Source organism: Panthera onca, chromosome D3 (genome assembly GCF_046562875.1).
Source record: "Panthera onca isolate mPanOnc1 chromosome D3, mPanOnc1 haplotype 2, whole genome shotgun sequence".
Taxonomy (NCBI): Eukaryota; Metazoa; Chordata; class Mammalia; order Carnivora; family Felidae; genus Panthera; species Panthera onca.
In genome coordinates this window covers 21,590,598-21,615,461 of record NC_138350.1, presented here as the reverse complement: position 1 = coordinate 21,615,461, position 24,864 = coordinate 21,590,598, and the positions used below count along the sequence as shown (strand labels likewise).

Sequence of the window (24,864 nt, the reverse complement as noted above, 5' to 3'; positions counted from 1 at the left end):
GCTTCCCAGCAACTCAGCCTGAGGAAAGCGCCCCTTCCCCCCCACCCCTATGCCGGGCAGGGCACAAAAGAGAGAGGCCCGGCCCCCTGCCGTGGTACCACCCAAGCCAGCCTCTCTGGCATGCTGCTCACTGAGCTCCTACTGGGTGCAGGCCCTGTGCCGGGTGCTGAGGCGGAGCAAAGGGAAGCAGCTGCTGTCTCCACATCCTTGGCAGCTCTAGGCTAGTGTGGGAGGGAGATGGTAAAGCACCACAGCAGGCAAGAGCCTCCCAAGAGGACAGCTTTACAAGGACAAATAACCAAGTTGCTGGACCCAGACCATGCGTGGTAGGGAAGAATAGCTGAAGATGCACTGAGCAAAATGACAGGGAACGGTGTTCCAGACAGAGGGAACAGCATAAGCAGAGGCCTCATGGTAGGACGGAGACCTGGGCATATCAAGAGCCAAAAGGTGGCCTGTGTGGCAGATCCTCAAGAGCAAGGGAGAGCCCAGTGGGAGACGGTGGAAAGCTCTTATTAGGGACTTGGTAGGTCACCTGGAACACACTGGGCATTGCTGGGAAGACTATTGGTTGGGAGTCAGGGTCCGGAGTTCTGTGCTGGAGTTCCCTCTGTGATCTTGAGCAAGATGCTTCCCTTTTCCAGGCCTTTTTGATATAAACCAGTGACGCCCCTGGCTCACTATATGCTGATCCTGGAATGCTCGGAGCCTTTGCCCTAGCTGTTTCTGCCACCTGGGGGCCCACCCTGTCTCCTGTGGCATTCAGATTTCAGAGTGGATGGAGAGTCTTCACCTCTCCCAGGGCCATGCCTGTTGCCTGAGGTTCTCACTCTATTACATCACCCGATTTCATTTTGCAGAGCTCATACCCCAATTCCTGAGTTGGTTCTTCTGCATGTCTGTTGCCTGTCTGCCCCCTAGCCTGGGAGCTCTGTGCCCTTAGGGACTCATGACATTGCTGGCCAAGTTACAGAGGTTGAAGAGTAACAGAAGATGCTCTGGCATCTAACAGACCTGAATTCAGCATGTGTCCGCCCTCCCAGAAAACGTGTTCTGAGGACATGGGCAGGTAACTCAGTCTCCCTGAGACTCAGTCTTCTTATCTGCAAAGTGGATCTTATCTATTGCAGAGAGTCCTGCCGGAAGCCCTTCAAGAAACAGGTTCAAGCGCACAGCAGGTCACAGGCCATGTCTGAGGCAGGGTCTGTTACTATCTTGTCTATTTCACGTAACACGCATAAGCACACGTACCCCCCAGTCACACACCTACAGGGGCCCACACATTCCAGCTTTCCTCCCTCCTCTCTTGCTCCCAAACCCTCTAGTCCCTAGCATCTCAAGGGAGTCACATTCAGACACAATAAATGCCCTATTTGAGACACCCCCATGGTAAGGGCCCCCCCCCTTCCTCCAAGAGGCTAGATTCCCTCAAATTCTTTCCCACAAGGCAACAGAGAGACACAGGGACTTTAGAAACCAGGCAAGTTTTAAATATATGTTGGCACAATATTAACATTAAATACATATCATAAATAAGCCTTATAAATAGGAAACAGATAAAAACTGATAAAAATCGATAAATTAATCATATCCCTGCAAAGAATTGGCCCAGCAGCTTCTGGGACTCCCTCGCTTCAGCATGAGAAAATTTCATGATGCACCACCAGGGGGAGGAGCCAGCAGCCAGGACCCAATACTGGGTACTTCCAGACACTAGGTCTTTACTCCATGTCCATTTGCACTGCATTTGATATCCACTGTATGTCATAGAATCCCAGCTACTGGCAAGCAGAGAGGGCTTTACACGGTCCCAACCCTCTTGAATCACAAAAAGAAAACTGAAGTCCAGAGAGGTAAGGTGGTCTTCCCGAGGCTACACAGTGAGAGGGCACTTGAGCCCCACTTTTAGACACCCTACCCCGATCAGCACTTCTTCTAGGACACTCTGCCTGTGTCACAGCTGCCTAAAATGAGGTCACCCAGATGTCCAGGTGTCTGGCCTGAGACTGGCAATGAGGCATAAGAGGCCAGCTCAGGCCCTGACCTCCCCCTCGGAACCATGCCTCCATGGAAAGGAGGAAGTCTGGGGTCAACAGCCCTGCAAGTCATGAGAGGGAAGGGCCGACAGGCCTCTGGGGAGCAGAGCAGGGGGGGCAGTCAGTCTGGCCATGAGTCAGCCTGTGTCATCAGACCCCTGAATCAATGGAAAGTTAGCCCCGCGTGGCCTGACCTGGCCATCCCACCGAGACTGGGGAACTCAGGGCTGGGGGTTCAATGGCCTGACCCTCCCCTCCCCGCCTGGAGGAGGTAGAGGGGCCTGCTTGGCTCCCACCCCTTAAAGTGCGCTTCTGAAGGGGGGGGGGGGGAGGGGGACAGAGGAGAGCAGGTTTGGAGGCCAGCGGGGATGGGCCATCCTACAGAATACCTGTGAGTCTTTTATCTGCCAGGGGTACCCCTAAGGCTACCGGGGCAGCCACCCTCTGGGCATGAGTCTTTTGTTCCTGCTGGAGAGATGCGTCCTGTGGGTCCCCTTCCGCAGGCCCCGGCGGGGGCTGTGTCTCCGGCTCCGACTCGGGCTCTGCCCCCACTCTCGGAATACCTGACCCACTGAGTGCATGAAGCGGTGGTAGCCATGCAGGAACCTGCAGCCTTCCAGCCTGCGCTGAAAGGCATCTGAGATGGGGGTGGGTGATGGAGAAGCCCCTGGGCCTGTCGGAGTGGGCTCAGTCTTCTCCAAGGAGCCTGGAAGCAGCTGGGCCATGCAGTGGATATTGTTCTTGAACCCGCGAATGTTTAACTTTGCTATATTTAGCTTCTCTAAGTCCTGGGCTTTGGGGATGTCCTTCTGTAAAGTTCTCAGTCTGTGCAGAACGTGGCCCAGTGTGTTGTTAAGGATCTGCAGAAATTCCTGCCTGCTGAGCCGCTGCAGGGCATCTTTGCTGGGGAAGACCCCGGGGCGCTCCTGACAGTGCTCCTTCAGACCATCCTTGTCCAGGCCTTGGATGCTGATCTGGAGGGAAAGGAGAATCAGAGGGTGAGTGCTAGAGCCCCCACCACACACACACACACACACACAATTCTGCTCTGGTCAGCCTTGAAATGCTCAACCTCATGTATCCCATCCAATCCTCCCATCGTACAGATCAGAAACTGAGGCCAGGGAGGAGCAAGGACTCTCCCATCACTGCAGACAGGACAGAAGGATGTTGGGGGGCTGGCGGGTTGAGGTGACTGCACAGGCGGTGATTGTGGTGTGCAGAGTTTGAGTGGGGGTGGGTGGGTAACCTTGAGCTTTTTTAGGAGGATGGAACCCTGTTTTGTTCACTGTTAATCTCTGAGGCCTAGAGCAGGGCACATGGGTAGGTATACAATGGAGCTGAGGTTTTCACTCCGGCCCACTGAGCTGGGAAAGCTGTAATGTCTCCTTGGCATTTCAGAGGAGTGAAGTGCCAAGGAGTGGAACACTCCAAGGCCTGGAGTGTTCGATGTGTCCCCGGAATGACACAGGGACTTGGTTTCCCCACCTGCCCCATATCGAGTAGGGGTGAATGGGAGTCGGGTCTCATCTTCTCTGGGCTCACTGCTGCCCTAGGCCTACTATTCTCTGAAACTCAGATGCCACCAGGGGCCAGGCGCTCACATAGTGGTCCAGGAGCATGCTGGTGTGCTGCATGAAGTCCGCCTGCTTCTGGAGCTGCCCAAGAAGCTCTTGGTAGTTGTCCAAACAGCTGCCCATGGCCGGCGTACTCAGGAACAGGAGTCCGAGGACCAGACCTGGGGCAGAGAAGGGGGGTGTCACCTGACTTGGGGAGGCGGGCGGCTTTCAGAGGGGAGGGAACCTAAGAGGGCCTTAGAGGGCACAGCCCATCGTCTCAGGCTTCGTGCCATCACGGGTGGGGCTGGGCACCGTGTGTGCACAGGAGCACCTGCTGGGGCCACCACCACCTCCCCCGTGAGGCACTGCCCAGCATCCAAAACAGGGCTGCACTTCACCATGCAGGCCTTTGAGAGGAGGTTTTGGGACCCAGTTGGACCTCCTGCACTTGCCAATCTTGCCAACCCCAGGATCTGACACACAGCAGCCCAGGTGGGGCTGCTGCCTGCAAGACCTCCGGATCCCCCCATAACAGAGCCTGGCCCTCCTTGCAGGTGGGCTGAGCCTGGCAGCAGCCTGGTGCCCTGAGCTATGTCTGTACAAACAAGAGAGCCCCCATTTTGCTGACAGGAAAATCAAGGCACTGAAGGAGAAGGGCTCACCCAGGTCACACAAGGCCAGCATTGTCCTCGACCTCTTGCACCTTCCTCTTCTCTCCCTTCGTGTCCCACATCTGTCAGGCCCACCAGATACGCCATGAGCCAGAATGTTCAGGGTGGGAAGAGCATAGTTACTGCCGGCCAACCTCCCCACACCCACCCCCCAGGCACCGGCAGCCATGTGGTCGGAAGGGGCCTGTGGCGCAATGGCCCGGAAGGCAGTGACACCATGTTCCCTTCCTAAGAACCGTTCAGCTGCTGGGGAAGGACGAGGGGCTGGCCATCCAGGCATGGCGACCACAGGGCACTCCTCGCCACCTCCTCAGGTATCTGCTGCTGGGCTTGGGCGGGGGAGTCCGCGTGAGCACCACATGCACGTGGGACTAGGGTGTCTTCATGGGCATGTGTCCAGGTCTGTGTGAGGTGAAAGGAAGGAGCTGGCCACGAACAAGCGTTGTGCCCTGTCCACCATGGGGGCCCAGGCTGCATGTGGGGGTTCCCAAGTTGGTGAGATTGAGGGCTCTGAATGACATCACACGGCTCTGTGTGTGCGTCACCCTGTGGGTGTGGCTATGTGTGCTGTGTGATTGTGTGGGTTCCAGGGTCCCTGGGCCTGGCTGGATGTGTGTATCCATTCCAGACCCTGCGAATCAGGGCAAGAAGGAGGCCTCACCACCCCGCCAGACATCACACTGTTTTCCTCTTGGCTTCTGCAGCTTCCTCCTCTATCCAGCACGTCTCTCACCTCCCCCCTGCTTCTCTGGCTTCTCCCCTCAATCTATCCCCTTCCCTCACTCTCTTGTTCCCAGAGCTGCCTCTACATCACCTCCCCCTTAGAAGCCTTCTGGGGATAGTCCTTCTCTACCTTGTAAAGATGCTGTGTTCTCAGTGGACCACTTGCTTTGCCTGACCTCCCAGCTCTCCCCCCTTCTCAGCATCCTTCTGGTGCCCAGCCTTTCCAGCTCCCAAAGGACAGAAGGTTCCTCTGCTCCCCGCTGGTGCCCAGGGGCACAGCAAGTGGGTACTGGTGGAGAGGAAGGAAGTACTTACTGAGCAGCGTCCTCCACATAAGCTGTGCCCGCATGCTGGGTGCCCGAGCTCCGGCCGGCGCCTGCTGGGGGTGACACCTCCTGGCTGGGAGCCCTGCGGGCTAGCAGCCACTTTATGCCCGCCAGGGCGATTGGCCAACACCTCGTGAGGTGGGTGGGGAGTGGGGGGGGGAGGGGCAGGCCTTCTGGGAACATGACCCCAAAAACCAAAGTTTCCACGGGCGGCCAATGGGCGCTGGGTGCGGTGGCATGCCTGCTCCTCCTCCTGTTTTCTTCGAATTCGTTCTTCGAGGTCAGCCCCACGCCCAAGGATGATGCAAACCGCAGCCCCAGCCTTCCTGGGGCGAGTAGGGAACATGGGGGTCCGAGCCATGTGCAGGGAGCTGTGCCCAGGATAGAGGGGAGAGTGTGCCAACTGGGGCCTCAGAGGGCCCGCAGGCCAGGCTCGGCCCAGGAGCCATCAGCCTCACCAGCCACTGTGGTTTGGGACTGAGGGGAGCGAGACATCTTCCTTCTTGAGTGCCCTTCCCGCCCTCCTGCTGAGGCTGTTGGGACATCTGTGAGCGGAAACCACCGGGCTCTGGGCACAGAGCCAGACCCAGGCTGGCAGCCCCGAGATTGTGGTTCTGGCCCCAGGACCTGCATCCCCCAGTGGGGCTCCCAGCCATCTCCTTTCTCCCATCATGCAAACCCCTTGCAACCAACCTTGTTTATCCCAGGCCCATTGCCCACACCTAGGCTCTTTCTTTACAGACAGGGTCTTCAGTGGGAAAACAGGTGCTTAAAGCAAGAGAAACAGGAGGTTAGGGCTCAAGGAGGCTGACATACTGTGTGACCAGAGGCAAGTCATTTAACCTCTCTGGGCCTCAGAGGCCCCACCTGTAAAAGGAGGGTTCAAACAGTATTTCCTGGCTCAGGCTCACAGAGCTGCTGCTGTCATGGACATAAAAGGCAAAAGTCCTTTGAAGGAAAAAAGAAAGCTGAAAGTCTAATTCCAAGTACTAGCTGTTGAGGGATGGTGTGGGGGGCGGAGGAGATGGGGAAGCTGTGAGCTCAGAGGGGAAGCCAGGGTGGGGGAGTCGCCGTGGTGACGGTTGGGGACCAGGTTTCACTTTCTCTGAAAGATAGTGATTGTGGGTTGGTCCTCAGCTTCTCGCAGACCTCTGGACGTCAGAGTGAAGGAACCCTGGAGACCACGCCTCTCTAGTCTACCTGTTACTTTGCCTAGGGTGAAGGAGGCCTGGGCTAGGGCAGACAAGGGGGCGGAAAGGCTGGCTCAGGCCTGCAGGTCATGCCTGGCACCCGCAGCATATCTACCAGGCCTGGAAGGGGGTCTGTGGCCTGCACCCTCAGGAGCCCGGTGGGGAGGGGGGCCTCAGAAGGCTGGGAACCAGGGTGGGGCCTCTGGAATCTGCCAGGGAGACCTGGGCTGCTCCAGCTGGGGAGAGCATTGGGCCCGTGGAGCCTGAACAAGGAGAGCTGAGGTGGCCAGGAAGGAAGAGGGTCAGAAAACCTCCTGTCCATCCATGTCCCCAGCACCCATCATGACCACCAAGGCTATTCCTACCTGCTCTCTCCTCTGTATATACACTTAACATCACTCGTTTATTCATTCAAAAAACTTTTATTTGGCCCTTCTCTGAGCCAGCCATTCCCAAGTGCTAAGGATCCAGTAGTGGGTAAAACCAGACACACCTCCATGCCCAGGAGGCTGTTTGTCACCCCCCACCCACTCCCTGGCACCCCAGCATGGTGTTTACCACACCCACCAGCGCCACCCCCAAAGGCCAGTTCTGGATTTTCCTCCTTTTAACATCGCTTCTGCTAAATTCCTCATCTCTGTGCCCACCCCCGCAAGACTATTTCCTGGGGCCCAAGCCAAGCTGGGATCCTTCTTCATTTCACATCCTTGATCTCATCTTGCAACAGCCCTGAGAGGGAGAGCACCCAGGCAAGGATGCTTTGGCTCCTTTTAATGAGGAAACCGAGAAGCTCGGGGCCTGGGTCCAAGCAGGAAAGCCACATCCAGCAGGAGAGCCTCTTGCCCCTCTCAGCTACTGCGGACCAACCTCCACACTCGGGGGAGAGCTACATGCCTTTACTTTCCCGTCCCCGCGTCACCCTGTGTGGGAATAGTTAAAAGGAGGGGACATTCAGCAGCGCCTGGGTGGCTCAGTCAGTTAAGCGTCCAACTTCGGTTCAGGTCATGATCCTGCAGTTTGTGGGCTCGAGCCCTGCCTCAGGCTCTGACAGCTGAGTTGGCTTCGGATTCTCTCTCTCTCTCTGCCCCTCCTCAACTTGCTCATGTGTGCTCTCCCTCTCTCTCTCTCTCTCTAAAAAAATAAATAAATAAACTTAAAAAAAAAAAAAAGAAAAAAGAGGAGGGGGCATTCAAACCAGGGCTGTCAAGTCTAAAAGACGACGCTCTGAGCACGTAGCTAACCGAGGTTCAGTGTGCAGGCCCCAGGGACAAAGGCCACCAAAGGCAAAGAGGGCTTCTATATTAGTTTGCGCGGACTGCTGTAACAAAGGAGCACAGATGGCAGGACATAAACAATAGGAAGGCATGTTGGCGCCGTCCTAAGTCTTGAGACCCAGGTGTCAGCAGGGTGGATTTCATCTGGCAGCCTCTCTCCTTGACTTGTAGATGGTTGCCTTCTCATCTCCTCACATGGTGGCCCTCTGTCTGTCTATCCTAATCTCCTCTTCTTATACGGACACCGGTCATATTGTATTAGCCCCACCCTCCCACAATGACCTCATTATAACTTACCTCTTTGAAGGTCCTATCTCCAAATACAGCCACATTCTGAGGTACAGTGGGGTTAGGTCTTTAACATATAAACTTAAGGGATAAAATTCAGCCTATAACAGCTCGCAAGTGGAGGGCATGGTTGGAGGGCTGCAGGGAGTGGGGACGATGGGGGAGTGTCCAGAGCTCGGTGGGAGGGGACAGTGATGTGTAGGAGGACAGGGAGTGGCCCCAAGGTGAGGAGACCCGGCTGGTCAACAGAGCAAAGCATGAGGGGAAGATGCGTCAGCGTTTCTGGTGAGGTCAGCACCCAGTGACGTCCCTCTCGCCAGCAGGAAAAGCTTGCAACATGGCCCAGCCAGTATAAATAGGCTCCCCGACCACAGGCCCGGGCTCTCCCCTCTTCCCGGGCCACGTCAGCTAGGTCCGCGTGATTTGAAGGGGGAAAGAGGACCAGCTTTGTTCCTTAGAACTGCTGTTTCCATGTCTTTCCGGCCCACCCTCCGGCTGTGGGGCTCTACTGCTTTAAATGCAATAAAAAGACCTGGGGTGACCTTTGTGAGTGGGTCAAAATGGAAGGCAGGAGGCCATTCATCTGGGAAGAGAGACAGTGATCTCTGACCTGTTAGGGTGGGAGGTGGAGATCCCTCCAGTTACCGGTCTCAATTTGCTTATGAGCTCAGTGTGCTTGGCCCTTTCTGAGCCTCGGTTTCCCCTGTGGACTGCAGTGCCACAATTTAACAATCAAGAGACAACCCAATTTTAAAATGGGCAAAGGAGAAATGAATAGGTATTTCTTCAAAACAGACAAACGGCCAATAAATACATAAAAAGCTGCTCATCATCGTTAGCCATCAGGAAAATGCAAAATCAAACCCGCAATGAGACACCTCTTCATACCCACTAGGTGGCTACAATCAAAGACAGACAATAACAAGTATTGGAGAGGACACGGAGAAACCCAAAACCCTCACAGGCTGCTGGTGGGAATGCAAAATGGTGCAGCCGCTTCAGAAGGCTGTCTGGCAGAACTTCAAACTGTTAAACATTAAGAGGTGTCATACACCGAACTATTTCATGCCTACATACACACCCCAGAGACTTGAAAGCATACAGAACTTGCACACAAATATTTATAGCAGCGTTTATTCACAATAGCCCCAAAGTGGAAGCAATCCAAATGTCCATCAGCAGAAAACAGATTTTTAAGCTGTGGTATATCCATACAATGGAATATTATTCAGCCACAAAAGGAATGAAGTACAGACACATGCTACAATGTGGATGAGCCTCAAAAACCTTATACTAAGTAAAAGAAACCAGTCACAAAATGTTGCTGGATGATTCCATTTATATGAAATGTCCAGAATAGGTTAATTCATAGAGACAGAAAGCACCTGAGTGCTTCCCAGTGCCTGGAGAGATCTAAGGATAAGGAGTGACAGCTAATGGGTATGGGGTTTCTTTTGGGGTGATGAAATGTTTTTGAATTAAATAGTGGTGATGGTTGTACAATCTTCTGAATATACTAAAACCCACCGAATTATAGACTTTAAAATGGTAAAGTTGATAATATACATATCTTGTGTCTCTATTTTTTAAAAAATGCAGTGGTAAGTGCTATCTCAAGAGGACAGTGAGGGTAATTTGGTGGATAATGCGTGCAAATGCCTAGCTCATAGCAAGTGCTCGATAAATACCCGCCAGCCACTGGGGCAGACAGAGGCGTACATTTGCTTATGTCATAGCATGGCTTTGAGGACGATTGGGAAAGATGACATTACATAAACCCTGGGGTGAGCAAGTATCTACCAGGGCCCTCCCCATGAGGCCAGTGAGGTCACCCTGGGCTGGAGGATCCTTTGGCTTGAGATGTACCACAGAATTCTTCTGGGACCTGGTGTGTCCACAGTGTGGGAAGCCTCTGTGTGTCCAGTGGCTCCCCCAAATTGGGTAACTGAGCCCCCTTCCAGAGGCCTGAACCTTCAGAGAAATGCAGCATAGAGATAGGGATAGAAGGAACTCACTTCTGTTCAGGAGGCTCACTGTCTTCGGCAGTGGGGAGGGGGGCGGGGGACAAGCATCTACTCTGAGGTGGGATGACCAGGAGATAAGAGCGCTGCCCTGCTATCTTCTCTCTGGCTGGCCTAGAACAACCACCCCCCTCACCATCCCCTCTGAGCCCAGGGTCCTCTCTGAGAGATGAGGGGATGGGCGAGATGAACACAGAGGGCCTAGAACCCTACAGGCTCTAAACACTGAGATATCACTGTAAATAAAAATAACCTTAACCATCAAACAAGGATCACGAAGTCCAATGGAGTCCTGACTTTTCTCATGCTGGGAACATACAATGCCTATTTTGAAACATCACATTCTTGCCAAAAATGTTTTGGTGCCCAGGTACGTGCCATTTGCCCAGTGGTAATAATCAGACGTTTCTGGAGCTCTTCTGTGGGCTGCACCCAGTTCTGAGCACTTCCTCCTACAGGCTGGCTCTGTGAATTCTCCCAACCATCCTCACAGAGATCATTGTGTCTATCCTGTAGATGGGGAAACTGAGGCCTGAGAGATGAGATATTTGACGGGAGGTCACACAGGTGGGAGGGAGCAAAGGCAAGTTGGGCTCCAGGCAGCTGTCCTAGGTCCACACGATTGGCCAGCACACCATACACGCAGTGGCTTGCCCAGAACTCATGCAGCCACATGGCTCAACAAACTTGAAAACAAATGGTTTTCACAGAGGGAAGATGGATATCCACTTGGTCAAGGACCAGCCAGGGAGTGATTGGGTGAGGAGGTCGGTATTTCTACAGGTCTGGGGTGGAGGAGGGGGGCGGGGAATGCCAGTTTAACTGGCAAAAATGCAGGAGAGAGATGCTACAAATTCCACATGGACAGGACTGCATGAGGTGATATGCAAGCAAGACTGCATAGGCCTGGTTTAGAGAAAAGCAGGTGTGGCTGGAAGTCTTAACAGAGAGGGAGGAAAGTCAGGAGGGACGAAATGGATCCACCCACCAAATGGCTTTACTGCCATTGCAGTCCCTCCAGGGGACTTGTACAATACAGCCTGGTGCCACCCTCTTGTTTAAAACACTCCCCTGGATTCATGCGGACGTTTGGTGAGGCCAAAGTTATTACCACAGCCACCAGGCCCTGCCCACCCCCCAGCCTCACCCGTACCTTTCTAGCCCGCTGCCTTCTCTGACTTTCCTCAGTCCCTCAGGGGAGCAGAGCACTCACCTCATGGCCTTTGCATATGCTGTTCCCACTGCCTGAACCTCCTCCTACTGAATGAACTGTCATCCAGACATCAAGGTCCAGTCCAAGCTTCACCTCTTCAGGGAAGCCCCCCCTGAACTTCCTCCACCCCAGGCTGGTCCCTGCCCACCCCTGACAAAATTCCAAGAGGGTGTGTGCTGTGGTTGTGGCTCCTCGTTGCCTTTCCAGAGCACAGCACAGTCCATGTCATATAGTAGGTGCTCAATAAATCTTTAGTGAATGGATGAATGCATGACCACAGATGTGGCCATCTGCAGAATCCCCAGGAAAGGTCACCTGTGGCTCCCAGGGTACAGGATCCAGATGTGTCCCTCCCATATCTAGTGCACCTGCAGCCAGGCCTCTGGAAGTTCAGGCCAACCTCACTGCTGGGCAGGAACAGGTTTTCTTGAAGCCTTTCTCATGCCTTCTCTTGGTCATCTTTCCCCAAGGAAATCAGAATTATATCACTCACAATACACCAAAGCACGTGATCCTTTTTTTAGGAAGCCTGGATTTTAAAGACGCTGACTTTTTCCTTTATGATATTTTTTTAAGTGAATTCAAAATATATTCTTTCACCCACTGCAGATTTCAACACTTTCCTGGAAAACGAACTGAAAAAGAAAAAGACAAGGCATTTCTCCTACTTCCTTTAAAGAATTCACTTCAGAATGAATTCCACATAAGCAGTACCTGACAGCCTGATAGAAAGGGGCCAGTCTTCACTAGAGGGCACAATCCTACATTTTCCAAAAAGAGACAAATCATGGTGGCTTTTCAGTCCCTCACTCAACCTATATTTAAGTAATTCACTGTATGTATCAGGCACCAGGCTAGGTATGGGGTAGAGATCAGCAAGAAAGACTAGGCTTATAGGTAAGTGAATTTGTTGTGAATGTCTTTTTATGTCCAGGTTTTGAAGGGTGAATAAACATACAAGCCAACATCCAGCATGAGGAAGGATCTGGAAGACCCATCATCTGTCAGCCTGCTCATTTCTCACCCCAGGCCACAGGAGGGAGCACCCAACCCTGCCTGGCCCTTCGTGGTACCTTGGAATCCAGCACTACACCTATGTACCGAGCAGAACCAGTCACAATCCTTTCCCAAGACTGATGTCAGACTCAGGGGACATGCCTCCCTTGCATGGCCAGGGTTTCTGAGCTGGGATGTCACTGGTCTGATGCCAAGAAAGGTCACTTTCCCAACTCCATGGGGTGGGGTGGGGTCCCATCAAGTGGGTGACAACATGGCTGGCACAGCCAGGGAGGCCAAGCGACTTCCTTGAGTCCCTGGTCTCTGCCTGAAGCCAGGACCAACCCCTTGGCTAGTTCCAGCTACACGGGACAATGATGTCAATCCATTTTCTGCTAGTTGAACTGGTTTCCTGGCACTTGCAGTGGGGAGTCCTTTGTCCTGCCCCAGTATGAGGATGGAGGCAGGAGGGGTGGAGGCTACAGAGGAAGTGGGATGGGCTTGGAGCCTTCTCTTGGTGCCAGCTGCTGTGAAAGCTCAGAACCTCTGCTCAACAGAGAAAGCAACTGGAGAAAGATGGGTACAACCAGCCAGGGTCCCCATGGGAATGTCTATGATAGTCCTGGTGCCAAGGGGAAGTCCAGGACAGAGGTGGGACTCACTAGCAGGGATGCCTGGAGGAAATGACCTGGGAAAGGTGCTGTGGAAGACCTGCCTTCTTCTTCCTCTTGTTCTTGGGGAGATGCCAAGGAAACTCTGGGGGTTTATCTTTTTTTTTTAATGTTTATTTTTGATAAAAATAAAGTATGAGCAGGGGAGGGCAGAGGGGGGGCAGAGGATCCGAAGTGGGCTCCGCACTGACAGCAGTGAGCCCAATGTGGGGCTCAAACCCACAAACTGCAAGATCATGACTTGAGCCGAAGTCAAACACTCGACCAACTGAGCCCACCCAGGTGCCTCTGGGTGCTTATCTTGATAAGAAAAAAAAACAGATCCTGCAGCTCCAAGGGGAGAAAAGGCCATCAAAGCTTGCTCTGTCCAAAGGCCTACTGGTGGACAGTAGGGTGGGCACCCATTCCATGGGTGATGGGAGTGTGGCCAGCTGGGGCCAGGACACGTTGTCCACAGAACAAGCATGTGAGGAAGAGAAGCGGAACAGTATGGCAGTAAACACAAATGTTGGGCGCCCTCCCCTAGTCAAGAAGGCAGAGGTTAACAGCCAAAAGGTGGGAACCCAAATGTCCGCCAACAGATAACAAATTTTTAAAAAGTGGTGTGTCCATACAATAGGATGTCATTCAGCCACAAAATGGAATGAAGTACTAATACATGCCACCACCTGGATGTACCCTGAAAACATCAAGCTGAGTCAAACAAGCTAGAGGCCAAAAGTCACTTATTACAGAATTCTTTGTGATATGTCCAGAATAGGGAAATCCAGAGATAGACTGTAGATTGGCGGCTGCCAGAGGCTGGTACGAAGAAGAATGAGTGACTATTGATGGGTATGGGTTTCCTTTTGGGATGACGAAAATGTTCTAGAACTATACAGGTGGTGGTTGCACAATACTATGAATGTGCTAAATGCCACCGAGGTATTCACTCTAAAATGGTCTGTTACGTACTATGTGACTTTCACCTCAATTAAAAAAATTTGGGGGGGGGGCACCTGGGTGGCTCAGTTAGTTAGGTGTCTGACTCTTGGTTTCGGCTCAGGTCATGATCTCATGGTCTTGAGATTGAGCCCTGAGTCAGGCTCTGCGCTGACAGTGGGGAGGTTGCTTGGGATTCTCTCTCTCCCTCTCTCTGCCCCTCCACTGCACGTGTGCGTGCACTCTCTCTCTCCCAAAATAAATAAACATTATTTTTTTTTTTTAAGGCAGAGCTTAAAAGTTCTGGCAACTCCAGAAAAACCAAGGGGCTGGAAAGCAGTGAGTCAGCGGCAAGGGAGCAGGAGAGAGTCAGAGGCCTCCCACGGCCCCTCCTGTTGCAGCCTGGTTAGCACTTGTCCCAGAGCTCTTGTTCGTTGACTTAGAGAAGGCTCACCTCAGCTTAAAAGGCCGGGGCATGCCTGCTCAGGACAGGGCCTGACAGCTGCCCCAGGGAGAGGATCCCAGTTTTGGGGAAGAACAAGTCTAGGGTGAGGCACTGGAGGTCAGAGCAAGCAGAAGAGCTGATACGGCCAGGAGGTCTCAAAGGCACACCTCCCGAGCAAGGGTCTACCCAAGGCTGGCGATCAGGGAGGGAGGGGACACACTAAGATTTTGTTGGGGAAAATGTACTTGTGCAGCCAGATGACAGGGAGACCTGTAGGAAGTCTGGGGAAGCGCAGGTGAGGACAACTGTGGGCTGAATCAGGGCCCTGGCAAGTGGGGAGGGCCAGGCTGTGGAGGACACTGGAGCTGGGAAGCCAGGGGTGGGGGGGGAAAGGGGTCGATTCCTCTGTGTCCTGGTGGAGGGCCCACGTTGAGGGGCAGAAAGGCAGGCCAAGCTTGACTTCAGGCTGCAGACGGAAGAGGAGGGACAGAGGAGGAATGGGCAGAGAGGTAAGAGGGAGACCAGGGAGGCTGAGGCAGCTGGGGCAGAGGGTGAAAGTAGAAGGGTAGGATCGGGGGGCACCCAGCACAGCCCATCAGTCCCCTGGTGACTGCAGGAAGCTGGGCCTCCTGAGATTAGGGAGAGGCAGGGAGGCCTGAGAAGATGTGGGTCCAGGGAAGGAAAGTGGACAGGAAGGCACACACGGACACACACCTGAACATGAAAACACAAGATGCAGATATGTGCACAGGCACATGCAGACATAAAAAGCTGCCATTCCACAGACAAAAGCAGACATATAGAAACCAGTACAAGTGGTCACACGTGCACATACAGTCACAGATGCACACTCCAGCCACACCTACGTGGGGCACACGCAGAAATGGAGCCAGGCACGCAGCTGATGTTCATATGTAATTGGATGTACGTTTGGCCATAGACAGAGGCACAGGTACACACTGGAATACACTGACATGGACACAAGTGTGGACAGACAGACACACTTTCTGGCAAAAACAGGCTTATCTGTAGAGACGCACACAGAGGTCTGCACTGACCGCAAGTACAGCCCTGTACATGCACACCCACACAGAAGACACCCATGCAGCACACACATCTACACGGCATCATGACCAACCATTCTACACAAAAGAAGCTCTGTGCACCCCTATTCAAGGCACCCGTGGCTCACCCCGGCACCAGGGCCTGCCTGGGAAAGTGAGACACAAACCGCGGCCATTGCCCAACACACCTACTGGGCCCAGCTCAAGGTCAGGGAGGAGCCAGGGCCAGTCCTCTCGTGCCTGCCCACGCACTCACTGCCATCGGCGGCAGACACCAGCCACCGACAACGGCCAGCCACCGACGTAGACAGCTGGGATTGCAAGGGATCTTGCAAAATCATCCCCATCCCTCAGGGTTCAGCTAAAGTGTCCCTTCCCCCACGGAACCTCTCCAGGCTGTGGCCACTGTTAGCCTTTTTGAATTCTGGTTTTTGCCACGCCCAGCTCTGTGACCTTGGGCAAGTCACTCCACCTCTTGGTGCTTTGTGTTTCCCCCTACGTAGAGCGGACGGTAATGAGAACATGTGTTGAGTACATGAGCACATCCCTTCCCACCTCTTGCACAGATGGGAGAAGCAGCTTCCCAGTACTCACAGTCAGCTGGCTGTAGAGGGGGCTGCCCTCCTGCCTCCTGCTTGGTTCCTTCCCACCAGATGGGATCTTGGGGCCAGGTGGAACATCGAGAGGGTGTGGGTGTATTCTCCTTTCTACACAAAACCAAGAAGCCAGCTTTGGAGCAACTTGGCAATAAGCACGGGACCATACAGCCCTGCCTGGCAGGGGGAGGGACGACTTTAAACCCTGAGTTTCTGCTCAAATAACTTCAAAGAGGACTTACAAGATCATTTCCTCTGCATGGGCATGCAAAATCAGAAAGGGTGGAAATGAGCCACTGGCTCTCCCCGCCTGAGGTTTCCTCATCTCCCGTCCCCACCCACTCAAGAGCCCCCACCTAGGTTCACATCCTCCCAGCAGATGCCAGACACTGGGCTGACAGTCAGAGGGCTAAGAGCACCTTCCTACTCCCCAGGGGGCTGTGGGTACGGTTTTCCCCAGACACAGGCTACCACCTTTATGAGGATGTGCACTCAGGCTCTGCAGTCTGGGGCCTTGACCCTTGAGCTCAGGAAGGCTGTGCTGATGTGGACAGGTGGACTGGGGCTCCCAGGGTTGGAAGGACAAGGATGTGGACTGTGTGCCAGTGAGTACCCCCCAACCTCAGTTCTGAATGACCCAAGCTGAGCTCAACTCCAGGCCTGGGTTGACCATACTGACTTCCTTTGTTCTAGAACTCTTCAGGGGCCTGGGTGGGACCAAGAGGTGATTCTGGGAGCCCCCCACCTCAGCTTGGGACAGCTTAAGGCCTGTGTATCTGATGGTACCCAGAGCATCAGCCACATGTGAGGTCCAGAGTCATGTTCCTTCTCAGCTGAGTGTGCCCCAGTCACCTCCCAAGCCCTGTGCCCTGACCCCAGGTGGGTCCTGGTCTTCCTGGCAATCTCAGAGCAGATCTCCCCATTTGTAACCTGCTGAAGGCCAAGCTGACTCAGTGAGCCCCAAGGACTCTAATGCCCTGGGAGCTAAGCCCCTCCACACAGACTCACACACATGTGGCAAAGAGACACACGTAAGCTCTAGGCCTGGGTCCAAGTCAGACTAGCCCACTGGGGCATGCCGGTGGCCCCCCTACCTGTGGGCAGCACGCCAAGAACTAACCAATGCCAGGTTAAGACCTGGTCTGAGGGACTGGGCAAAGCCTGATGCCACCTGGAAAGCCGGGATGACAGAAACATCCAAATCAGTCCATGACTCACAGGGACTCATAAGCAGACAGATGGACAGAGTCCCCAGAGCTGAACATGGGGCCCAGGAGCTCTCTACCTGCAGGTCAGGAGCCCTAAGGATTCTGGTGTTAAAGCCCCCACTCAGCCCAAGACATCCCTTGAACCAGGGCCCAGGATGGGCCCTCCAGAGAGAAGCCAGAACTCCCCAATTTCCCCCCAAGTCAAACTACAAAGCAATGCCACCTTCCCAGGGCCAAGAAGAATAGGGATCCTGAAGGAGCTGCCTCCTAGATCTTGATACACATGAGGAAACAGATGCTGAGGGGAAGGAGATGGTCTAGGGTCCCGACCGCTCACTCACCAGGCTGGGCTGTGCTTTCTGCTCCTTGATCTGTAGCCCCTGGGTCCCAGGGGTAGGGTGGGCACACTGCCAGAGGCCTGGCCCCCGCTCTGGCTTTTCTGGGGAGCCACTGCAACCTCTGAATACGCCGAAGTCACACCCTTCTTCCTTTCCTGAATGTGGGCGGGTCTGGGCTGAGGGTACCTGATAACCTCCCCAGCACATCTGTAGGGCCCCATCTGGCCACAGTGGAATCCCAGTCTTGTGGAGCAGGGAGGCAGCCCCTCTGTGACAGGAAACCCGGGCCCACATGTGCTGAGCCTCTGGCCCAGGAAGGCAGCCTTTGAAGGCACATTGGGTTCCAGGTGGCCTCCAGGCCCCAATCCTCTCCTTCTGGCCAGGGGAAGCCCAGTGTGTGGACTCCCAGGTCCCCACTCTGGCTGGCCCCCCTCCTACCACTACTCCAGGAGAGCCCTGGTGACAAGAACTAACTGATTTTTTGGCCAACAGGGACTCCTGTGTGGGACCTCCAGGACTCAGGCATGGTCTAAAAGCAAGCAGGCAGCAGTCTAGAAGAAAGGTGCTTTTGGGCCCACCTTGGGGTGGCAGGGAAGGCTGGAGGACTTCCAGGTGGGATGGTCTGGGAATCTCTAACCATGTTCAGAACCTTCTGGACTATTGCAAAACAGCAAGAAAGGAAGAAAGATCGGGGCGCCTGGGTGGCTCAGTTGGTTAAGCGTCCGACTTAGCTCAGGTCATGATCTCACACTCTGTGAGTTCGAGCCCCACGTTGGACTCTGTGCTGACAGCTCAGAGCCTGGAGCCTGCTTCAGATTCTGTGTCTCCCCCTCTCTGCCCCTCCCCTGCTCATGCTCTGTCTCTCTCTGTCTCAAAAATAAATAAAAACATTAAGAAAGAAAGGAAGGAAGGAAGGAAGGAAGGAAGGAAGGAAGAGGCTGGGCTTCAGAGGCAGGTAGCCTTGGATGGGAATCAGGTGACCTTGGCTAAGTCACATCACCTCTCAAGGCTTCGATTCTCCCCGAGGCGAGAACTGAGTCAGGTGAGCCCAGCCAGAGCCAGCTACACAGGGACAAACCAGGACCTCAGGCAGAGGGGCTGGAAGGAGCAGCAGAGTAGCCATGGCTGAGCTCAAACAACCCCCATGGACCACAGCCCAACCCTTTATAACTATAAGCCTTTATTAATAAGTCAATAAAAAAGGGAGAAAGATGTAAAAATACTTTTCTTGGAGGCCCCGGGAGGGGCAGGCACTGTCAGAACTCACCTGGCCAGGGAAGGTGACCCAGCCAGAAGCAGAATGGAGACCAGGGCCCTGTCCAAGGGAGCAGCTGGCTCAGGGCACTGAGAGGGGGGATGTCTTGGGCCTCAGGCAGGGAATGTGCAAACACTGAGGCCGAGCAGGGAGTGAGGGGTGAGGGCTTCCTGGAGGAAGCCCAGAGCACCGTGTTCCCCTGCGTGGGCAGACACGCATGTCCACGTGAGAGCCGGTGCCTGCACGCAGCTTACATACAGAGAGCAGAAGGAGGGGTCCCCCAGCAGGAATGGGGGTGGGGAGGACTCATCCCAGTGCTTGAGGAAATAGCTTAGAGAAGTCTCTGGAAGCCTGGGGTGAGGGGACAGCATGGAGGCCTCAGGAGCCCTGGCCGTCCTGCCGTCGTTGGAGGACCTCAATGGCGCTGCCGATGCCATCCTCAGGCACCTGCGGGCAGGTGGACGGAGAGAGGGGTCAGGGCCATGCTGACTTCCTGGCCCAGATGGACTACATCCTGTACCCTCCCCACTCTCCTGGGCCTCAGTGTCTTTCCAGGAGCCCAACCCATGGTGCTTACCAGGGCATGGTCAAAGTTGAAGGTGCTGATGTAGTAGGCAGAGATGTCGGCCGCAGCCAGGGGGCCTGCGATCTGAGCCACGATTCCACACTCATCTGAGGGTTATGGTGGGGGGGGGGGAGGGGGGGTGCATGTGGATCATCCTGGTTGCCCCCCCCAGGTTCCCCCCAAGTCCCCAGGCCACAAGGAGCAGCCCTTACCAAAGCCCAGGGGCTGTCCACCGATGCGCACCATCCTCCACAGCTCCCCCGAGGAGCTGGTCAGCAGGAGGTCACTGGGAAACCTGGAGAGGCAGGCAGGCAGTGGGCAGGGCACCCACCTGTCCCCTCCCTGCCCCAATGTGAGCCCCTGGGAGCAGGTTGACCTGGTGACCTCAGAGTCTGATGCTCCACCTCCTCCTCCCTCCCTAGGACTGGCTTAGGATCTATGGTCCACTAGGGGTCAGGAGTCACATACTTTTTCTGCGTCTCAGCATCCATGACGATGGAGATGTAGCCCTCGATGAGGGAGAAGGCAAAGAATGTAATAGAGCTGGGTCCAGGACCACCAGAGGCTGCCTCCTTGGGGGCACTGGGAAGGGACAGAAGGCTCAAGTGCTCTTCAGGGCACCCGGCCCACTGCATCTCCTCCTATCTCTGGGCCACTCTCCTCCTCTGTCCAAGGGCCCTGATCTCCTGATGGTGTCAGGTGGAGGTGGGGGAGGACAATAAATCTCGCCTGTTCCAAAGACACTGGACCCCAGGGCTGGCAGAGGACCAGACCAAGGCATGGCTCGGGGTTGTCTGTTCACAATACAGGAAAGGGCTGCAGCTGTGGCATCGAGATCTTCCCTGAACATCAGTGAGGGGCACACGGGTATCACAGGCTGCCAGGAACCCAAGACATAGAACAGGGCACAGAGCTGCAGAGCTGAGGGACAAGCGGAAGGTAGTGGAACACAGGATGGTGTGAAAACAGAAACAAAGTGCAAACAAGGCCCACCTGTATGAGTAGAAGAGAACATCGATGAGGGTGGTAGCAATGGCTGGCAGTGTCTCAGGGTCCAGCGTAAGGACACAGAAGCGGTTCTGTGGGCTCTGGATGGGATGCACAGTGGGGCTGGGCCCTGCTAGGAGGGACCAGGCAGCAGCCGGTGTTAAGGAGACTGTGGGTTGGGATGCCCCCTGGTGGCCAGATAGGGCCATCTGGGTGGGGTGTAGGGTCATGCTCTACAGGAACCCACCTCTTTTCTCCACATTTCCCTGTCTTGTGAGGCAGTCAGTATCAGCTGGTATCCCCATGCCCGCAGACCAATCCTCACAAGGGAAGGGTCCCGGTGGGAAGAGGAGGCCCTGCCTAGGTCTGGGTGTCAGAGGGTAACCTCACCATGCTGAGAACGGGGAAAGCCATTGCTGGAATCATCCCTGGCAACAGGCACAGGCTCCCCGCCCACTTCTCGGTAAATGTTGAACTCCTGGGATAGCGTGTGGATCACCACAGACAGGTCCTGTTCCCGCACCTGGACCACAGGGAGATGATATATCACATGAGCCCCCAGGCACCCATACCCACCCTGCCCTGCACTGGAGCTTGCAGAAAACTCACCAGGATGAAGTCCGTCTGGTAAGTAGACAGCATCAGCACAGACACATGGTGCTCGGCCAGTGGTGCAATGACTGAGCGCGCGATTTTGGTGACCCCAGCAGCCTGCACTGCTGCGCCACTGTGGGATGACACGTTCAGCACCAGCCATGTGGCCTCAGCCACTTGAAGGAACTCAGATGGGGGTAGTTCTGTGAGCAGAAAGTATACACCATGTCAGGACCTACTGGGCTGTCCCCTGCCGCTCAGTTTCCCTGTCTATGCCTTGGCAGGGGTGGAGAGGGGGGAGGTGGGGCGTGCTCTACCAAGGTAGGAGCAGGTCTGGAGACTGGGGCTGTCTCCCTCTCCTAAGTTCTGCTCCTGAGAATTGCATGTATATAAGGACTGAGAAGTTCTTCAGGTGCTGGCCTGCCAGGGATCCAAACTTTCCAGTTAAGACTGGAACTCCAGATTTAGACAGACCTGGGTTTAAATACCAGCTTCACCATTTACTTGCTGTTGACCTGGGGCAAATGATTTAACTTCTCTGAATCTCAGTTTCCTCATCTGTAAAATGGGATGACAGCATTATATCTCATGATGGCATTCTTTGGGTGAACAGAGGTTTTATACCACCTGGCACCACCAGGGGGCGCAAGCAGATCAGGTTGGCAGAGAGATGCCCTTCTCCCTTAGCAGACCCAGACTTTCCCGCATTACAAACAGGGAAACTAAGGCCTGGAAGGGCCCAGCGGATGGGCCAAGCCACAGTTTCATGGCCTGAGACTCCAGACCTGTGAGGACGGGTCAGGCTGGCAGGAGTAGGAGCCAGATATCAGCTCCAGAGACCAGGGAGGGAGGAACCAGGCTGGAGTCCAGTCTGGAGCAGAAGCTGGGGCCAAGGTGTCTGCTAATCTCCCAACCGCAGCCAGGAGGCCCCCCAGGACCCTGCCCTGGACTGGCTGCCTGCTCCTGCATTCCTTTCCCAGCCCTCAGACTCCTGGAGTTCCCAGACCAGTCAGGGAGGGGATGATCCGCACCAGGGAGATAAGTCTAGCGTGAAATAATGGCCAGGGGGATATAAATGCCTCAGGAACACCCCAATTCTTGCTCTGAACTGTAACTGAAGCCCTGCTACTGGCCTGAGGCTGCCAAGTGCCTTTCAAACCCCTGTCTATAAAGTTCTCATGGGATTCTATTAGGCAAGAACCATAACTATACCCATTTTACATAAGAGGAAACAAACAGCTCAGAGAGAGGAAGTGACTTGCTCAAGGGCACACAGCCAGTGAGTGGCGGAGTCAAATTCGCATCCAGATCTTGGGACTCTGGATTCCAGCATCTAGTGAGAATCCCACAAAGAGGGGAGCACAACATCCTTCCCCAGCCCCCACCTTTGAAGCCCTCCTCGTCCACCATGAGCGTGTAATCCTCGGGGGTCTCCGTCAGGCTGAAGAACTTGCACCTGGATGGGGGTGGGGGGCATCTTCAGCCTGGGTGGAGCGGAGGGGGCGAGCAGACTTCACTTCAAGCGCCTGGAAAGATTCCTGCTTGCCCCCTCAAGCCCCAATTTTCTTCCCGGGCCAGGGGAGTGTGGGCCTCATCACCGGAATCACAAACTGTTTTTCGCCTCCCGACCTCCGCAGAAGCTCCGGACCGTCCATTCCGGAAGGGGAGGCTCACCCGCGGCGACACCCCCGGGGGCGTTGGACTTTGGGCCCCCTAGATCGGTCCCTCTGACCCGATGGGAGGCATCTGGAAAAAGCTCCCCATAGTCGCCAGGAAGGAACTGCGTCCATTTGACACCACTCGGAGTTAAGCATTGCCCACCCCGGGTTGTTTGCGCCTTAACTAGCTCTGGGAGGGGGCCTCACGGGGCCGGATAGGCGGCGGTCCCAGGGAGGTAGGCCCAAGCCGGATGGAGGCCGGGACGGGGGGGGGAAGGGGTGCGGGGAGGGCGGGGGGTAGAGAGGAGAAGGGCCCTCCCCGCCCGCTCCCGCTTGCCCCGCGGCTATGTTAATCTCCCGACCCCGTCCCGGAACAACAGCGAAGCCCACCCCCATCTATGCCTCCGAACCCGGGCGCGCACCGGCTGCGGCGGGGTAGGAAGAGTAGCTTGATGAGCGGGTGGGTGTAGAGCCAGAGACCTGGGCGGGCGAGGCTCAGCACCCGCACCCGGTGCTCTAGGATGTGCAGCTCCATCACGGTCCGCGCGGACCCGACCGGGTCGCCAACCAGACCCAGACCGCCGCGGGGGGCGGGGCGGTGGGGGCGGTGCCGGGGGCTTAAAGGAGCCGCTCTGCAGCCGCTTCCACGCCGCCCGCTAAGCCGTGGATCTTCCTAGCCCCATGCCGTGTCCACCTCCCTGACGGCCACGCCCTCAGGAATGAGCGGCCTATCTGGAGTGGCCACGCCTCCTTTTTGAGGCCAGAGCCTCTTCCCTCGTGTTCCAGCCCGCCGAGCCCCGCCCCCGATGACTCCGCCCCTTTAGCGTGGGCTGGAGATTTTAGGCTGATCCCACCCCATTGAGTCCTCCAGGCCCCGCCTATGCCGCGCCCCCTCAGCCGGCTTTTCCGCAGGCCTCCTGCCTTGCTGGGGTCGGGAGCATGGGGGAGGTGTGGAATAGGTTTTTGTCCTTCGGGTCCCCATATGGGTCTTATGATTGATATCCTTGAGGCTCCGAAGGGCCGTGAGGCGAACCAGGGCTCAGCTGGGACCAGAGTGTCGCCTCCAAAACTCTGGAGTATGGAGGGGTATGCTGTAAAGCCCTTGGTGACCCTGTGATTCTCTCCCAACGAAGTGTCCTGCTGCCTTTCTCCCTCTTCCTCTTGCGGAGGAAGAATGCACTTACTCACGGGGGTCATAGAGATAGGGAGGGCCCCAGCCACTTATGTCTGAGCAACATACTGTAGGGTAGGGTAATGAAGGTGGCCAGGCTTATTTATGGCTTGAGACCCCTCAAGACTAAGCGCTTGGGCCAGGGATGCCCCAGGCTCAGACTTCAGTAGACACTCCCATGCATCTGGGGCTCATGGGTACTCAGATCTCAGACTTGAGACTTGAGCCCTGTTGAGACCTCCCAAAGAGTGAGCCATTAGCAGAACCCAGTTGGCCTGAGCACATGTAAACTTGCTTCATGCCCAGAGAGGCCCTCAGCACTGGCAGATGCCCCAGATCTGAGGCTTGTTAGGACCAAGTTGGGCTCATTTCAACATTAGAATGTGTTCTGCTCAGGCTGCCTCAGGTCTAAGAAGACTTCAAAGTCTAAGCAGGCATCAGCATACCTAGGCTGGCTCTGTAGCAAGACAGACAGAGTATGCTCTGGGGGACCTTTGTCTGGCCCAAGCATCCTTAGGCCTCAGATCTGAAGCTTTGAACCAAACAGGTTAAAGCAGGCCTACACAAGCCTCCTGCCTGCTCAGAAGCCTCTACTGTAGGTGGATGGAAGCTGGGCAGCACCCTCCCTCCCTGGGCTCTCTGGCTCAGGGGGCTCCTGTGGAACACTGCAGCTGCCACATCCTGGCCTGTTCCCTGGAAAGCCAGGGGGAAGGGAGTCCTCAAAACCCCTCATGACAGGTACAGATGGGGTGGGAAACCACAGGAGTGAGGGGTGGGAGGCAGGAAGTGGTAGCCTGCCCTGATAGACTCAGAGGCGCTTGACCTCTCTAGGCCTCAGTATCCCCAGCTGTACCAGGACAAGATGTTCCAGGCCCAGGCCCTGTGATGCCTGAAAGCTCTTAGGGAGGCTCTATTCCTCCCTCTCCCACCCCCTCCCACAATGGCCCAGCCCAGCCCAGCCCAGCTTGATAGCCTGCCAGGAACAGACGCTATTGTTTGACTGGAAAAGCTGCTTCCTCAGCAGAAGGGAGGGCCTTTCCCAGGGACACCCTGTCCTTACCCTCACCAGTCATCAGGTTGTGACCATAGTGCCT

General features: G+C 55.2%; 2 protein-coding genes across 8 annotated transcripts; both read right to left on the bottom strand.

Moving 5' to 3' along the window:
* Nucleotides 1-1,468: 1,468 nt before the first annotated feature.
* On the bottom strand, nt 1,469-5,784 carry OSM (oncostatin M). 3 transcript variants are annotated; one of them, XM_060612741.3, is made up of 4 exons: nt 5,305-5,784; nt 4,258-4,328; nt 3,641-3,774; nt 1,469-3,010 (listed from the first exon to the last, which is right to left on the bottom strand). In XM_060612741.3, the coding sequence occupies exons 1-4, from the start codon at nt 5,496-5,498 to the stop codon at nt 2,462-2,464; spliced, it is 948 nt and encodes a 315-aa protein (XP_060468724.1). In that variant the 5' UTR covers nt 5,499-5,784; the 3' UTR covers nt 1,469-2,461. The 3 variants fall into 3 exon arrangements, with proteins under 3 accessions (XP_060468724.1, XP_060468725.1, XP_060468723.1); XM_060612742.3 differs by lacking the exon at nt 4,258-4,328 and having other exon boundaries at nt 5,305-5,451; XM_060612740.2 differs by having other exon boundaries at nt 4,258-5,407.
* Nucleotides 5,785-9,185: 3,401 nt separating this feature from the next.
* Nucleotides 9,186-23,404, bottom strand: CASTOR1 (cytosolic arginine sensor for mTORC1 subunit 1). 5 transcript variants are annotated; one of them, XR_013551331.2, is made up of 10 exons: nt 22,616-22,828; nt 22,327-22,397; nt 20,957-21,144; nt 20,738-20,870; nt 20,354-20,480; nt 19,829-19,942; nt 19,573-19,655; nt 19,373-19,467; nt 15,993-19,242; nt 9,186-11,936 (listed from the first exon to the last, which is right to left on the bottom strand). XR_013551331.2 is itself a non-coding variant. In XM_060612736.3 (9 exons), exons 1-9 carry the CDS (start codon nt 23,132-23,134, stop codon nt 19,174-19,176), a joined length of 993 nt encoding a protein of 330 aa, XP_060468719.1. In that variant the 5' UTR covers nt 23,135-23,404; the 3' UTR covers nt 18,704-19,173. The 5 variants fall into 5 exon arrangements, 4 of the variants coding, with proteins under 4 accessions (XP_060468719.1, XP_060468720.1, XP_078291740.1 ...); XM_060612736.3 differs by lacking the exons at nt 9,186-11,936; nt 22,616-22,828 and adding an exon at nt 23,022-23,404 and having other exon boundaries at nt 18,704-19,242; XM_060612737.3 differs by lacking the exons at nt 9,186-11,936; nt 22,616-22,828 and adding an exon at nt 23,022-23,401 and having other exon boundaries at nt 18,704-19,242; nt 20,354-20,477.
* Between the last annotated feature and the right edge of the window lie 1,460 nt (nt 23,405-24,864).

Bases quoted from the DNA above. Each gene is read 5' to 3' on its own strand.
- OSM (XM_060612740.2), bottom strand. From the start codon at position 4,546: ATGCCTGGATGGCCAGCCCCTCGTCCTTCCCCAGCAGCTGAACGGTTC. The intron at 3,775-4,257 runs GTGAGCCCTTCT...TCTCTGCCCCAG, and splicing joins GCTGGCCTTGTGTGACCTGG to GTCTGGTCCTCGGACTCCTG. The intron at 3,011-3,640 runs GTGAGCGCCTGG...CTTTCCCTCCAG, and splicing joins GCATGCTCCTGGACCACTAT to ATCAGCATCCAAGGCCTGGA.
- CASTOR1 (XM_078435614.2), bottom strand. From the start codon at position 22,755: ATGCTTAACTCCGAGTGGTGTCAAATGGACGCAGTTCCTTCCTGGCGA. The intron at 19,656-19,828 runs GTATGTGACTCC...CTGCCTCTCCAG, and splicing joins GATGCTGAGACGCAGAAAAA to GTTTCCCAGTGACCTCCTGC. The intron at 19,243-19,372 runs GTAAGCACCATG...ACCTGCCCGCAG, and splicing joins TCAACTTTGACCATGCCCTG to GTGCCTGAGGATGGCATCGG.